Below are 15,830 nucleotides of genomic sequence, written 5' to 3' on the forward strand. Positions count from 1 at the left end.
AGGATCATCGATCCATATGGACAGACATCCCGTGTCTTAGAAAGTGCGCTTCTCAATTGCTCACACGATCAAACGAGAACAGACATGAGAGAATATCTGATTTGTCAAGCTCTGGACAAGCCGACCCAAAGATGATAGCCACTTAAACACAACTTCAGTCTGTAGTTTCTTTGTTGTTGGTATTGTTCGTGGAAAATAAGAAACCATGAAAATGGACGTGAAAAGAACAAAAATGGCTATATTACGAGGAAGATGAAAGAAAAAAAAATAGAAACAAAGAGATGTGTGCATTAGTTAGGTTTTCAAGGTTAGTTTCTTAATTATTTTTATGGTTATTGTTGCTAATTTACCCTAATTGGTATTAAAGAGAAAAATTTGAAGGGATTAAAAATGAAAAGGGGGATAAATTCTTCAGATTTACAATGGAAAGAAAAAAAAAACAAGAGTTGAGCAACTAAAGAATAATTGCATATACGACTACTGTATTCACTTATGGCGATCTCTGATTCTCTACAACCGGGCAGCTTCATCGCTCGATCAGCTCTCCTACTCCTGCTAAAGATAATTAATAACCTATAGAGGTCTCAATAAATCCACAGCAAGGTACTCTACACTTATGAATTATGCAGTTCAAACAATGTGATTTTTTTTTTTTTGAAAACAAATATTTTCATGTAAACGCACAAATGGCGTTTGAAACAATCGTTTTACCTCTAATTTGACTGGTCTGAGCGACTCCCCTGGACTCGAGTGGCCGAGAGAGGCTCAGTGGTGTTAACGGTGGGGATGCTACTCTATCTTCGCTACCTTCTACAGCTCGTTGAGCAACGGTTATATGGTTTCTTGAAGGTATAGAGTAGCTTCGAGGAACGACCAATGGAGGAACCGGAAGGGGCGAGGGCACAATGTTTGAAGTGGACGGAGGAGCAAAGGTGACAGTGCTGTGTCTTTCTTGATTCCATCCGGTTAGAGGCGCCGAGTGACCAACGAGACTAGGGGATTTGGCTCGTCTTGGAGGTGGTGCAAATTGGCCTGGTGGTCTTGGAAGCTCGTGAAGCTCGTTAGGCCTGGGAGAAGCAGGAGGTGGTGAAGCGGTAGGGGAGCCTGATGAATGAAGATGAGGTTGGGGTAATGGAGGAGGAGTTGGTAGAGGACGAAATACGCCTGAGGAAACGTCGGTGGTGGCGGCGGGTTTTGATGAAGAAGGTTTGATCGGTCCAGAAAATGCATGTCTTACTGCTTGCTGATGGTGCTGATGCGCGTCCGTAGTGGAAGGGCGAGGGAGACGGGCGTAGAGGCTGTTGTTTTCTGCGTCTTTACTGCTTTTTATCGGTTCTAAAGGAGATGAATGCCATATGTTTCCGGCGCTTTGGTTTGCTGGCTTCGGGTTTAAAGCTTGTTTTGAGTACCTTGAATCGCTTGGTGTCGGTAACACGTAAGCATTGGAAGATGGATTCGTTTGTCTCAGCCTTTCTGATAAATCAGGTTTCTTCTCCGGGAACAACGGAGCTGAATGGCTAGTCATTCTGTGATCACGGGTTGAGAGAGAAGCAGCTTCTACCCTCTGCTCATTTGCTCTGTTAGCAAAACCGAGTTCTCCTTCTTGGCCATCACCATCATCATCATCATCGTCATCCTCACCAGCTTCCACTTCATTCTCATGAACAGAGAGATCACAGTCGATGTGTTGTTTCTCTGAAGCAACTCTTACATGACGCTCTACTGCCTCAAGCGATTTCATTCCAGTGTAAAACAGACGCATCTAAGAAAATCATAAGAGAACACCACATTTCCATAAGAAATGAATCATTATAAATAGTAACTGAGTTTAATCATTTACCTGAGCAGTGTGGTGACGGACTGCTTGTGTGAGGAGACTACGAGCTTGACCTTCCTTGAGAGATTTCAATCGAAAAATGCACATCGTTGCTTCGTCATGGAACTCATTGTATGCAGGTCGAGAGTCATGAGGAATATGTCTCTCTCCTTTACTTCCTCTAGACCTTCCTTTATCTTTCACGAGCGACATCTCAAACACATTTCTGAGATGTTTACAGGTAAAGTAGTTTAAGACAAAGAGTTTACCAAACCAAAACTTCATTATTGAAATAAGCATACCTCTTCTCATCGCATTGTTGCTTCATATCCTGCTCAATTGTAAAGAGAAGAAAGAGTTAAAAAAAGAAGAAGAAGAGAGTATCTTCAATAACATGAGTAGCAAAAAATAGCATACCTCAACAGTTCTGAGGTCCTTGAGAAGCGCTTCTGATGGGGACGTAATGGTCTTGAATATATGACTTCGCTGAAGAGTAAAAACAGTAACAAAATAAGTTCTTCCTATAAACAGAATTTTCGAGTTTGTGTTTTGCACCAAACAGCTTTACTTACATAAGTGTCAAGAAGTTTTTGAATCTCAAACTGAACTTTACCGCACATAAACAAGATCCTACCTACAGAAGAAAACAACGTTACACAATACAGCTCATAAGGAAAGTAAAAATTCTAAAAAGCTTACTGCTTTCTTCGTCGTTATGAGGCGCGATCTGCTCCAAACAAGAACCCATCTCTCCCAACGACTCAGAGAACTCTGAAAAGTAGTTAAAAAGATCATTCCCATATTAATCAGAAACACATGAATTGTTGGATCTTTCTTTACCATAAGCACTATTGGCGGTGGCAGCAGCTGCAGCGAGAAGCCTATCATAGCATTCTCTCATGTCTTGCATATCCTGAGACATCACCAATCAGCTAAACAGTGTTTATTCAATTGTAATAAATAATTTCTATAAAACGTGTTTATATTCTTGATATTAGGGTTTCTAAACCCCCAAATCTAATCTAATTGATTGGATTCGCTACCTATATTCGAGAGCAGATCTAGAAGCTAAACTCGATTGAATTTTCCAAAATTAACTACCTACACAGCATAAAACCCTGCTAAAATCTCCACCGTAGATTACCTTCCCGGCTCGATCGAGTTCGTCAATCTGCGCTGTAGCGACGAGCTCTCCTTTCTCCTTCGCGTCGACCTTGTGCGATGTTAATCTCCTCAGCATCCCCATCGAAGCTTTCATCGTATCCACCCACAGTGAACTCTAGAAGAAACCTTAATTTACGAATTTTCTTCAGTTTAATCGAAGAGAGAGAGAAAAAAAAAACAGATCGAAACAGAGAAGAAGAGAGACGGAGACGAAACCCAGATAACAGCAAAAGGGAGGATCCAACGGCGGATATCTGTTGTTATGGGGTTATGCGAGAGAGGTGAAGCGACACGTGGCGAGATCGTAACGGATAAAAGAGGGAGTGGGGAGAAAGAGTCAAAAGTCAAAGATTGATGACAGGGAAAGAAAGCGATTATCATTATTTGGGTTTGACTGCCAGTGGATGGGTCAAACATCTATTGTCTTTTTTTGACAAGTAATTATTACTTATTTGTTTCTTTTGAATCAGACTAGTATTTATTTGGATTATACATTAAATATCCCGAGTTAATTAAACTCTAAAGCTGTTGGCGAGAAAAACAAAAAAAAAATCATCTCAATTTAGCAAAGTATTGAACAGTCAATTAAATTCATAGACTGAACACAAAACAAAAACTGAAGAACAATGTGCTACTTTCCTCGTTAGTCATCACGAGTTTTAAGGTTTTGACGTGCGTGAATGGTAATTTGATGTTTACTTTTAAAATTAAACATGGTTATATAATTCGGCTTGTTACAAACAAACAAAATACAATGTGAATTATTTAGTTAAAAGTCTTAAGACTAATCTAACCGAATGACTGATAACTCAATCTAGTTGGGTAACTGATCGAGTATTGACCCAGTTGGGTGGAGTGGTTAAGGCTTGAGATAGATAGAAAGAGACTGTTTTGAGTTACCTGCTGCCATCCATATGTGTATGGATGGCCTCCGACATGTAAATAAAAGAAGTAATAGCCCAACTGGTTACAAGATAAAAAATGAAATTTATATCGTTTAGAAAAAAAAAAGACATATCGTTTATTAAAAAGATGAATGCGAAACAAAATGTGAAAGGCTATGAAGAGAAGAGGACTGACGAGACTAGAGCAAATGTGTAAGGGCTTTCTATTTTCCTTACGAGTGCCAAGGGAGCTAAAGTCTCATGGGATTCAGTTTGCACTTCTAAGGAGTGTGGAGGACTTGATCATGACTCAGTCCCTGGAACAAAGTGCTTGGACTTAAAACTTATTTGGTTACTCTTCACTTATTTGGCAGGACCATTTGTTTTTTGTGAGATTTGTTGTGGCATGCTGCCAGCTTTTGGTATGATATTAGACTTTCCTTGGTCCTCTAATTGAGCTGACTGGAGATGATGGTTCTAGAGTATCAGGTGGATTTAGTCTAGGTCGACTTAATACTGTTACGGATCTTAGAACAATTTTTATCTTTTAAAATTGAAAAAATTGCCAAAATCTCTTTTTGGTACGATTTAGACTTAGATACTCCTGACCAACTTCAAAAATTCATACCAATTATTTTATAAGTCATAAAATATGAAAAATATACAAAATGTACATAAACAAGAGACAATCATATGAAAAATATTTTGGTTGACTAAATATTAGTAAAACACAATTTCATATTTTGATCTACGGATGGTAAAAAACATGATTTACTAGTTACAAACTCGTTGATTGTAGATTCGGTTAACTACATGGATATCTGAAGCTTGTAGAAATCAAAATCGACCAATGGTTATAGTTCTACCTTCGTAGAGTAAATCGGCCGCCATTTCCCTTATTTCTGAATTAACTACAGTATATTTCATTAACTATTACTTCTCAGTTTATCTACAGATACGAAATCACAAAATCTGCCTATGTACTAATATTCTACAAAAGTATGATAACTTTATCTACCAAAATACTCTATCCTATGGTAGCTATATTCTACGGCAGCAGAATGTATGTTCTGCCAGATTTGAAATGTATATTTTCCCTCAAATCTCTCCAAAATTTGTTAAGAAAATATATTCTAAATCTATAATTTCCATATTTTTTGTGTTTCCTAAGTTAATTCATATTTTTTTAAAAAAATCGCGTTCTCCTTGTTCATCTCACGTTCTTGACAACTTTTTTTGTAACCACCCAAAATTTTTGAATCTCTTATTTAAGAAGATGCATATTTATGCCTCTTGTGGGTGGAAGTTTGATTCTCTTAAAGGATGGGATTCGTTGTTGATAAAAAAACGAGGTAGAGTATTGTTTGTGGAATTGACAAGTTCCTTTGAAGATCTAAGAATCATGGCTTTTGAGGATTTTGAAATTGACCAAAACGATGCCGAACTTGAGTTAAGCTAATTTAGTTCAATCCCCTATTTATTATTTGAGAAGCATTACAACATTTTTTTGTAGCCACATGTCATCACTAGAATGATTCTTACAATCCTTAGAGAAATAGGTTGGTTCATCTAAATATATAATAAACTTTTTATTAAACTAACCATAAATACATTATTAATGTGCTTCATTATTTCCATAAATAAAATTACGGAATTACCTAATATGGCTAAATTATATATGACAATTAATGACTTTGAATAATAAAGATTTGATAAAAATAAGTGTATCTTATATTATATTTGTTTAATTTTAAACTATTAAAATAAATTAAACAATCATAGTAACCATTTAATAAAAATTAAAAAATTTCTTTATATATTGTATTTTGAATTTTTAAAAACGAGTATAAATTACTAAAACTATCAAAAGTTTCACATTCAAATTTTGTGATCTATGGTTTAAACTTTTTGTTATGACATGATACAAATAATTAAAAAATCATATAAGTTGAAAGTCTCATTTAATAAGTATTAAAAATAAAAAATATATAAAAATATATATGTATATATATATTAAATTAAATTATATGTCATATAAGAAAATAAATAAATATCTTAATTTTGAAATTTACTTTTAACAATTTTTTTTGATAAAAATTTGAAAAAATATTGACAAATTAATTTTTAAAAATATTATAAATTACATAAATTATTAATTCCACAATGAAAATTTTGTTATCAGTAATTTAATTTTTTTGCTATAACAGATACATATGATAAAAAAAACATGAGCAAAAAACATCATTTAATAAATATTAATATTAATATTAAAATATACTATATATATGTTACTATCATTTAAATTTAATTATATACCATATCAAATAGAAAAAATATCCTTTTGGATTAATAAAATTTATTTATATGTTCGCACCAGCTTAATTATATAGGTAATAATTACTGATTTTTTAATTAATCAATATATATTTATTATTTCATAATAGGTTAGAAACATATAATATATAAAATAATTTATATATATAACGTTCATCCCGCGCAAAGCGCGGATCTTAACCTAGTTTTATAATAATTTTTAAACTAATTATTTAATTGATTTATGTATTTTTTTTATTTGAAATATGTTTGTTGATTTTATTATATATGTTTATTTATAACTATACTCTCTATTTAGTTATTTGTATTTATAAATGTAATACTTATGTTTATAAACATATTTATAATTTTTGAAAAATATTAATTTTTATTTTGAAATATTATACAAATTACTTGATGCATGTAAACTGCTAATACATTATAATACTTTCTCATAAATTTTATATATATTTTATTTGAATAACATAAGCGATTGAGCTATATGCATAATATCTAATTTTGCTTTGTAGTCAAAAAAAAACTTTACAATATATGTGTGTGTGATAGTTTAATATTTATATTTAAAATTTAATCACTATAAATATATTGGTGAACTCTAGTTAATATTAAATTGCCTTTGTAAGATAATATAAAAAGTAAAGTAAATATAATGAATGTAACTAATGTTATGTAATATTTTTATTTATTGAATTAATAATATTGATAATCTAAATTTTTAGATTTATCTTCTACTTTATTTAATCAATTATTTGTATTGTAGTTAAGCTTGTATGATTGTATAATGTATTACAATAAATTATAATTTAATTTTTGGTATAATAGTTAATGTTTTTTTTTAGAGTGTACATGAAGATTTAGATCCTCTAAAAAAAATTACATAATCTTGATAAAAAAAATTCTAGTTGCTAAATGCTAACGATAAGATAGCAAAAGTCTTAGATAGAATATTCATTGTAATCTCGAGAGTTTTTGTTCTTAGTATTCAAAATTTTGTATGTTTTTAGTTGGTTGATTATAATACTTAGATAGTATATTTATATTGATAAATTCATATTGACTGTTCCTTCTATTATTCTCTTATGTTATTTGTCATGCTAATTTATTGTTGATCTTAGTTATAAGTTTTCTTAAAAATCTTAACTAACTTATTTGACATTCTTTCTTAGGATCTTTGTTTTTCAACTATCTTATAAATATTATTCTCTAAATATTTTCTTCGACATAACTAACATAGAGCTTCTTAAATTTTATATGTATATGAAGTGAATCAGACTAATGATTATAAGAATTCGTCATGTAGTTTGGAATTATTCTCTAGTATATCCGTTATTTTCTAGTGTGATGCATTCTTTGTCTATCGGATTTTGTCTTCGACTTGTAAGATTAACCTTTTATCGCAGATGTTTTTTTATTTTTATTCACTTCAAACCCTATATTTTTATGTGTTCCTTGTTCATTGGAATTATGCGATTCTTTGATTTGGATATTATTAAAGAAAATACATTTGATATTGATTTGTCGAGAGTCGTGGACTGTAAGTCAGTGGATCAATCCCCATTCTAAGTAGTTTCTTTTTTATATGTGTGTTCCAAAAATTATATACTTCATATATTAGAAAGTTTCTTATTTTATATATTAAGTTAGTTTTCCTTTTTAGATGTTTTAAATTTCCTATTTTTTGTAATTCAAAATGATATTATACCTATTTTCATTTTTGTATAAAATATATTTTACATTTGTTTTTTTTTTGACAACATATATTTTACATTCGTCATGGAGCAATTCTCTGAAATAACCTTTTTAAGTTTTTGTCACTAAAATAACTCTAAAAATGATCAAAACAAATCCTTTTATTTTGAAATTTTAAATATTTATTTTTTATTTTTAAAAATTTGGAACTCCACCCTCAAAACCCACTTCTTATCTCTAAACATTAAGTCTAGATTATTAATCCTTGGGTATAAATGTATATTTACCTTTTAATACAACTTATTTTGATCATTTTCTTTTTTGAAGGCTATTTTTGTGAAAATAAACTAAAAAGTGCTATCTTAGAAAAATTCTCTTTATTATACCTAATAAAACAATAATGTTTTTTTAATAACTTTTGATTTTCCATTTTACTATAGCAATTAAAATTTTTAAGCAAAAGTAAGTTGTAAAATGTTAATATTGTTTTTGTTAGTTTAAGTTATTATATGGAATATTCATTTCTTTTTATATAATTTTGGAAATATTAATATTTTTTGTAAATAATAAACTAATATAATGATGTGTCATAATATGATTAGTTGTTTTAAATCCTATGTGAACGCTGTCAATGGTTCATATAGCCTTTTTACTTTTGATTTTTCATTTTACTATAACAATAAACATTTTAAAGCAAGTTGTAAAATGTTAATATTTATTTTTTTAGTTTAAGTTACATATGGAATATTAATTTCGTTTTTAATATAGTTTTAGAAATATTAATATTTTCTATAAATAGCAAACTAATATAATGATTTGTCATAATACGATTGGTCGTTTAAAATTCTACGTGAACGCTCTCAATGACTTATAGCCTCAACTTTTATATAGTACTAGGTGTATGGTGCAGTGATAAATTTTTTAAAAGTTAAATTATATTTAAAATGAAACTTATTAATATTATATATTTTCTTATTTTTGACTAATATTTAATATAAAGTTGATTATTTAAGCATACAATTAAGAAAAAAATAATTTTATTTATTTTAAATTACATTTAATAATAAATGTAATATGTTTAAAATTCGAATCTTAGATAAAATTTTTATCTACTTACTTTGGTTAAATGTATTAAATCAACTTGTATAAAATTACTAAAAAATCATATAAAAATTGTAAAGTTATTAAAAATTATAACTAAATAATATTTATAAAATTTGTAGATATTTAAAAGAAACTAATGAAATTATGATTAACAATTTATTAATATTTTTAAAAAGATGTAGAAAATTTTGAAAATATTTGTAATAAAAATTTTATAATTATAAAAAATACTATTAAATAATGGATTTCGAAATTGATAATTCATATTTCGATATATTTATTTTTAGTGATGATTTATGAATTATTACCATATTTTAAGAAGTTAACCAAAAATATAAATTAACAGTAAATGTAATGTATTAGTTACTGTCATATTCTATAAAGTTTACCAAAAATATATGTCAATAATACATGTGATTGTCCATGTCATATTAATTATAAGTCATGTCATCAATCTTTTAACTATGTCATCATTGTTTTTGTAAAAATGATTGTAGAGAGAACATGTGGCAAAATCACTTCGCAAATATAGTCTAGGGATAGACTAGATTTTATACTCGCGCTACGCGAGTAGCCCATATCGTATTAAAGATTACGAACATAATTAGATTTTTTCTTGTCAATCTCTTATTATATTAAGTTTTCAATAATTAGCTATAAATATCAATCTAACTTTAAAGATAATTTTTACAAATTTAATTTATATTTTTATAGTTTTGTGCTGATTTTTATTTATTTTTACATACGTGATTATTTATAAATATTTTTTAAAACTTTATTTATTTTTGAATATTTTTATTTTTGTTAATTTTTTGTATCAAGTTAATTATTTTTAATAAAATAATCTTTTTATTTACTTTATCAAATTAAAATGCTGATTTTTATATCATTATAATGATATTTATCCGCAATTTTGAAATCATATGTTATTTAGATTCATATGTAATGAAAAACTTGATTTAGATTTATATTATCTTTATTATTTGAAATCCTTATATTTTTAAAATTATTTTTGTTACCTAATTTTTGTTACTTAATTCCAAACATTTATTTTTTATAATAAACTGATTCTTTTAGTTATTTGGCAATTTTGTTTACTAAATTTATTATTGATATTTTTTTGAAAGAAATAACTTCTATTTTTTTTTGACAACAAACATTTACAGAAATAGCTTCCATTTTGAAATCATATTTTGTTAGATTCATATATAATGAAAAGTGATTTAGATTCATATTGTTCTTATTATTTGATATTCTTGTATTCTTTAAGATTTTTATTTTTAGTTAATTTTATAATATTAACATATTTTTAGAAATGTTAAATTCTCATATTTTGATTGGTTGTTTGTATCGTGACACAAAAAAAGATTGGTTGTTTGTATAAGAAAGTTTCATGTTTTGTTTTTGTTTTTGTTACTTTTAACTGTTTTAACATTAATTTACTATTCAGTTTTGGTATAAAATATTTTTAGATTTATTGTACATAAAAAATGTAAGTTGTTTTGTTAATATTAATATTTTGATTTTCCATTCTACTATAGTAGTTGACATTTGTTAAGTAAGTTGTCAACTTTTATATTTATTTTGTTAGTTTAATTTATACTACATATGTACATACTAATTTCGTTTTTATTAAATATATTTTTTGGAATTATTAACATTTTTTAAATGATGATTTGGCATAACGTTGATTTATCAAAATAGCATACTAAAATGTAATTTTTTTTTTTTTAGAAATAGCAAACTAGTCATATTTTGATTGGTGTTTTAACATCCTATGTGAACGCTCTCAATGGCTTATAGCCTCAACTTTTATATAGTATAGAATATCATTCGTTTTAGAAACAAGGAAAGAAAAACTCAAACCATCCTAAAATCAAAAGTTAATGAACATTAAATGTTTCTTAATTGTCAGAACATCGCTGTTTTGTTTTAAATTAAAATTAACATATATTATCATTTTTCCGACTCTAAATTCCTAAAAATATCTATACTATATTAAAAGGGATATATGAGCTCCATTGAGCCTATCCACCTCAGCATAAAAAATTAACCAATCAGAGATTTCTTTTGTGCCATGTCATTTATTTGTTGAATCCAACTTCAATTAACACAGGCCGAAACATATGGGCAGAAGAAAATTCTCGGTGGCCCAGTTCAGGACTGTCTTAGTCCAAATGATTTCGTCGACTGAAGAGCTTCACCTTCATCTTTCTTAACGTCTCTGCAAATCGTCTTTAACATTTAATTCTCTTTAATACTCCTTGAAACATGAAAATATTAACGTTTGGACTCCCAATGTTCTTCTATTTATCTAAACTTCTTCGCCGAATCTAAGTTACGACCACGTTCCAAAAAAAAAGAAAACAAATACACCAAATGATGGTGAAATCGATAAAATCCGTGTCAGTTCATTCAGGATACCTCTGATCGGGTTTGTCCTCTCCTTTTATATCATTCAATTTTGTGAAAACGTTTGATATTTATCGATCATTCTTCATAGTGAATGGGTTTTGAAATTTCAATATGCATCGACAGAATGATTTTCTCTGTTTCTTGCGTGAAAGTTTAGGAGATATTGGATTGAACCACTAAGATCCAAAACGAAATTCAACTTAATTGCTTTCATAACATTTCTCAGAAAAATAGAAATGCAATCCAGTGGAAGATAAGATCTAGAGGCTTGATCTTGAGCTCTGACGAACATATAAAAAGAAGACTTGGTCCTGGAAGCCCAATGTATGAGGGTTCTGAAGCATAAGAAAATGTAAGAGATTATTATACGTTCATTCATTTATTAAATAATCTGATGAAACAACTAATTTTTCTATAGAAACCACTGAATCATCATTGTTTACTGCTACTCTGTTGGTGGTTGATAAAAAGATTTGTAAGTGAATTCTAAATTAGTTGAGCTACCTATTTTGTTTGTTCTTGAGTGCAGAGTTGTGGACTTTTTGTCTCTGAATTTTCATAATTTTTTAGCTACTTTTTATTGTCTAAGTTGTGGACTTCTTTTGGTCTTTTAATCGAAATCTTTTTTTTTTGTAGTTCTTACAATTCCCTAGCTTTGTGCCTTAGTGATTTGGTTACAATTTCTAAAGCTCATTAGATTACAAACTTCATGAGCAAGGACTTAAATGATGTGTTAGAGAAAATAAGAAAGAGAATTTACCTCAATTGTTCTAGCCATAGCACGTGCAGTAACACAAGCTATTGAAAAAACCATGTCTTTTTTTTTGTAACTTGAAAAAACCATGTCTTCTGCAATTACAGAGTGCTTACAGGTTTGAAATTAATGTGAAATGGAAGAGGTGATTTCTTTGTGTTGTTGAAAAAAATGCTTCTTTTTCTTTTATATAGAGTGCAGTTGGTGACAAAGCAGTTAACCAGCTTCAAAAATCTGTTAATTCAAACCTTGAGGCAGCAATAGCCGTCAACGTGTCTATTGAGAATAAGGAAGCTGCTGAGAAGATACATCAGCTTTATACTATAACTAGAGTTGCATAAGCTTTTGATCAGCTCTGTATTAGTTTTATCGTTCAGGATCTCCAGTCTCTGCTTTATACTATAATTCAGGTTATAAATGGAGTTGCTACACTGTTGAGTGGACCACGGTACGTGCTCCTAAGAATTAAATGTATTTGATGGCTCAATCTCTCTCGTGCAAGTGGTATATTCATTCTGATAGCTTCACTGGTATTGGATATACTGGAATATAAATCCATAAATGACAGCGAAAAGCAAGTAAAGCAGCTTGGAGCTGTCTCAACCATAAAGCTGCCTAAAAATTGGTTGAAGTCTCAGAATTTCCAAGAACAGTGTATCTTTTCTGTGATTGAGCACCTTGCTGTCCACTTTTATCAATGGAGCTTCCATATGTCTTTTCCGGAGCTTGCTATTATTCCCATTATGAGGCTTTACAAATTTGGCGAGAGAACCACTATGGAAGAGTTAAAGCTGGTGGTCAAACGCTTCATCAAGCAGGGAGTTGAATATTGAGTTTTTTTTTGGTAAAAGTTGAATATTGAGTTTGTACACAATACTATCAAAGCATCATAGACAAAGGTCGTGGAACAAAAAAAAAGTGAGGCAAGTGTGAGAATAATAATAATGTAATTCGTTGGTTTGCCACTCAGATTGCAGGGCAGGATCAAACCGTAGCAGTTAGAATTATCAAATTCTTAAAACCATTTTTGTTTCATAAATTATTTTCATAAACACACAAAACGACTATGCAATGCGTGTAATCAGATTTAAGTTAAGTGTTCTTCAGAAAAAAAATGACTTACAAACAAAAGCTAAACAAATAGTAACCTAATTTTAGACCGTAGACAGTGATAATTTTCTTATATATCTACCATTTATAAATTTTGGGTTTGAAGTCCTCACTCATACATGTTTTCGCGAGGTCATGAGACTCATGACCATGTTTGAGCATGTAGATTCGGCCTTGAAAAAAGGATGACCCAGCACACAAACACTACCCAACAAACAAACAAAAAAGCTCGAACATCAAATAATAGTATTAATATTTACAATATTTCCATAGTAAAACCTAATTACTTAAATTATTAAAAGAAGAAACTGCAAAATTAATATTAAATCAACTGTAAGAAAGAAAACCTTCTATATCTTTACAACTAAAAATATTTCAAATCATGAAGCAAAATTTATTTCCATCACAAAACAAACTAAACAAAGTCATAAATTAAATAGCAAACAATAAATGATAAATTTAAATTTTGACTAAAGCAATAAACTGAAGAAAAAAATAAAAAACCCGTTTACAAGTAGGTTGGTACTTTAGTTTGGGGTTATTTGCCGAATAACCAAAACAAAATAGAAATAAAATATTTAGAGAGAAAGAAGAGAGATAAGAAGAGAAAGTATAGAAATGATGAGATTTTGGATATTTAGTGAAATTATGTTTTTTGTATGGTTAATAGGCCTATTTTCTGTACTTTTAAAGACAAGTACAAAAATGAAAACTTAATAATTGTAAAACCAAAACAAACTTTATACAGTATTAGTTATAATTTTTACAGTTGTCTTACATAAAATAAATAACCAAGATAAAGAATATATATAGATCTAAAATAATAAGTTAGTTAATTTTTTCTTAGTCTTACTAATCTCCTATATAAAATTCCAATAAAACACAACAAATAATAGTTTTATATTTTTTATTTATATAATTCTATAACCAGTTCCAGTATATATCATATTTTTTTGGTAAAATTATTTATCATATTTTTTATACAAATTAAATTAAACTAATATTATAAGAAAAAATCCGGGCGTAGCCCGAAAAATCCCCTAGTTCCTATAAAAGTCTGGTTCAGATATAATTACTATATAACACAGCCAATCTATATTATAATGATTGGGTTGTTGCTCTCTCATAAGGGCAACTCCAACCCTACTCCATTTTATACTCCAAACATCATTTTGGAGTAAAATCTTCTCCAGCCCCACTCCATTTTTCAACTCCAAAATGGAGTAATGGCTAGGGTTACTCCATTTATGGAGTAATCTTACTCATTACTCCATTTTGGTGTTGAACTTTTTTTATTTGTGAATTGGTCCTTTAAATCTTTAATGTTTTTATTTCTTACTTAAATAATATTTTAAAATGATACAAGAACATACATAAACAAGATATTCCATTAATTTAATAATTTTACATAAAAATATATACCATAATAAAAAAAATAATAATATAAAATAAAGATAACATAAAAGGATCTATAGTTGTGTTTCGCTATTGTGAAAGGACCTGTTCGGTTTTGGAAAAAAATGTGCTACATGACATCATAACTACATGTATAATTTTACATAACATGATAATTAAGAATGAGCGTGAATTTGATGCACCAACTGAACTTGGAAGAGAAGCTACACCTCCATATATCAAAATTACATAAGATGAAAATGTCTGATTTCAAAATTTTCTTGTTCGATTTAGGAATATCAAAGATAAAGAAGCTTATGTTTCATTACGAAATGTATTAGTTGATCATTGTGAGAAAAATATTCAAATGCCACTATTAAACCAACTTATATATTGTCTTTTATTTTATTTTTATGATTTCTTGTACTTTTTAATAATAACTGTTTAATTTAAATAAATTTTTTAAAGAATTTTTGTAAACATAAAATAGTTGGGTTAATTAGTAATTTTTTATAAATATAATGTATTATTAACAATTATTAATAAAATATATTATTTTTGGAGTAGAAAATGGAGTAATACATTGGAGTAAAACTTTACTCCATTTTGGTGTTGCACCATTTTGAAGTAAAATATAGAGTAATACATTGGAGATGCTCTTAGGGTATCCACTTCAGCATTTCATTTATTTTGGTGGGACTCATCTTTATGCTTTTGTTTTAATATATTATCTATTCGTAAAAACTTACAATTAATATCACTTAGTACAGCGGTTTACACATCTTTAAAAATGCTAACAACACAGGTTCAAATAGGAACCATGGGTGTTTTACATGTTTTTATGATTAAGTTTAATTAAAATCAATTATGAGTTTTACATTCTTCATCTTTAGACTTTAAAGTTTTCTGCAATATTGACTCTAACGACTCATAATTTTTCACGAGTTATATATTAATTTCTTTGTTTTTTTTATTTTCATGAAAACATCATGAATCTTTATATCTACTATTCGATTATAGGATGAAACGATTAAAAACTAATTTTTTTTTAAATCCTGATTTTCAGACCGAATCAGTCTAAATCATCATTGGTGCCGAGTTACGTTTTTCAGGCGATTTTACAGCCCTCGGCAGTGAGTTTTGAACAGGGCTGTGTAATGAATTA

General features: G+C 28.9%; 1 protein-coding gene across 3 annotated transcripts; it reads right to left on the minus strand.

Annotated features, from left to right (window-relative positions):
- Positions 1 to 361: 361 nt before the first annotated feature.
- BNAA02G28400D (uncharacterized protein At2g33490) lies at positions 362 to 3,237 on the minus strand. 3 transcript variants are annotated; one of them, XM_013842855.3, is made up of 9 exons: positions 2,961 to 3,237; positions 2,657 to 2,729; positions 2,516 to 2,587; positions 2,389 to 2,450; positions 2,234 to 2,302; positions 2,119 to 2,147; positions 1,841 to 2,042; positions 712 to 1,762; positions 362 to 573 (listed from the first exon to the last, which is right to left on the minus strand). In XM_013842855.3, the coding sequence occupies exons 1-9, from the start codon at positions 3,072 to 3,074 to the stop codon at positions 566 to 568; spliced, it is 1,680 nt and encodes a 559-aa protein (XP_013698309.1). In that variant the 5' UTR covers positions 3,075 to 3,237; the 3' UTR covers positions 362 to 565. The 3 variants fall into 3 exon arrangements, with proteins under 3 accessions (XP_013698309.1, XP_013698299.1, XP_013698291.1); XM_013842845.3 differs by having other exon boundaries at positions 362 to 552; positions 2,961 to 3,219; XM_013842837.3 differs by having other exon boundaries at positions 362 to 555; positions 2,961 to 3,219.
- Between the last annotated feature and the right edge of the window lie 12,593 nt (positions 3,238 to 15,830).

The sequence above is a fragment of the Brassica napus genome, chromosome A2 (genome assembly GCF_020379485.1).
Source record: "Brassica napus cultivar Da-Ae chromosome A2, Da-Ae, whole genome shotgun sequence".
Classification (NCBI taxonomy): domain Eukaryota; kingdom Viridiplantae; phylum Streptophyta; class Magnoliopsida; order Brassicales; family Brassicaceae; genus Brassica; species Brassica napus.

Bases quoted from the DNA above. Each gene is read 5' to 3' on its own strand.
- BNAA02G28400D (XM_013842837.3), bottom strand. From the start codon at position 3,074: ATGAAAGCTTCGATGGGGATGCTGAGGAGATTAACATCGCACAAGGTC. The intron at 2,730-2,960 runs GTAATCTACGGT...GTGATGTCTCAG, and splicing joins AACTCGATCGAGCCGGGAAG to GATATGCAAGACATGAGAGA. The intron at 2,588-2,656 runs GTAAAGAAAGAT...ACTACTTTTCAG, and splicing joins CACCGCCAATAGTGCTTATG to AGTTCTCTGAGTCGTTGGGA.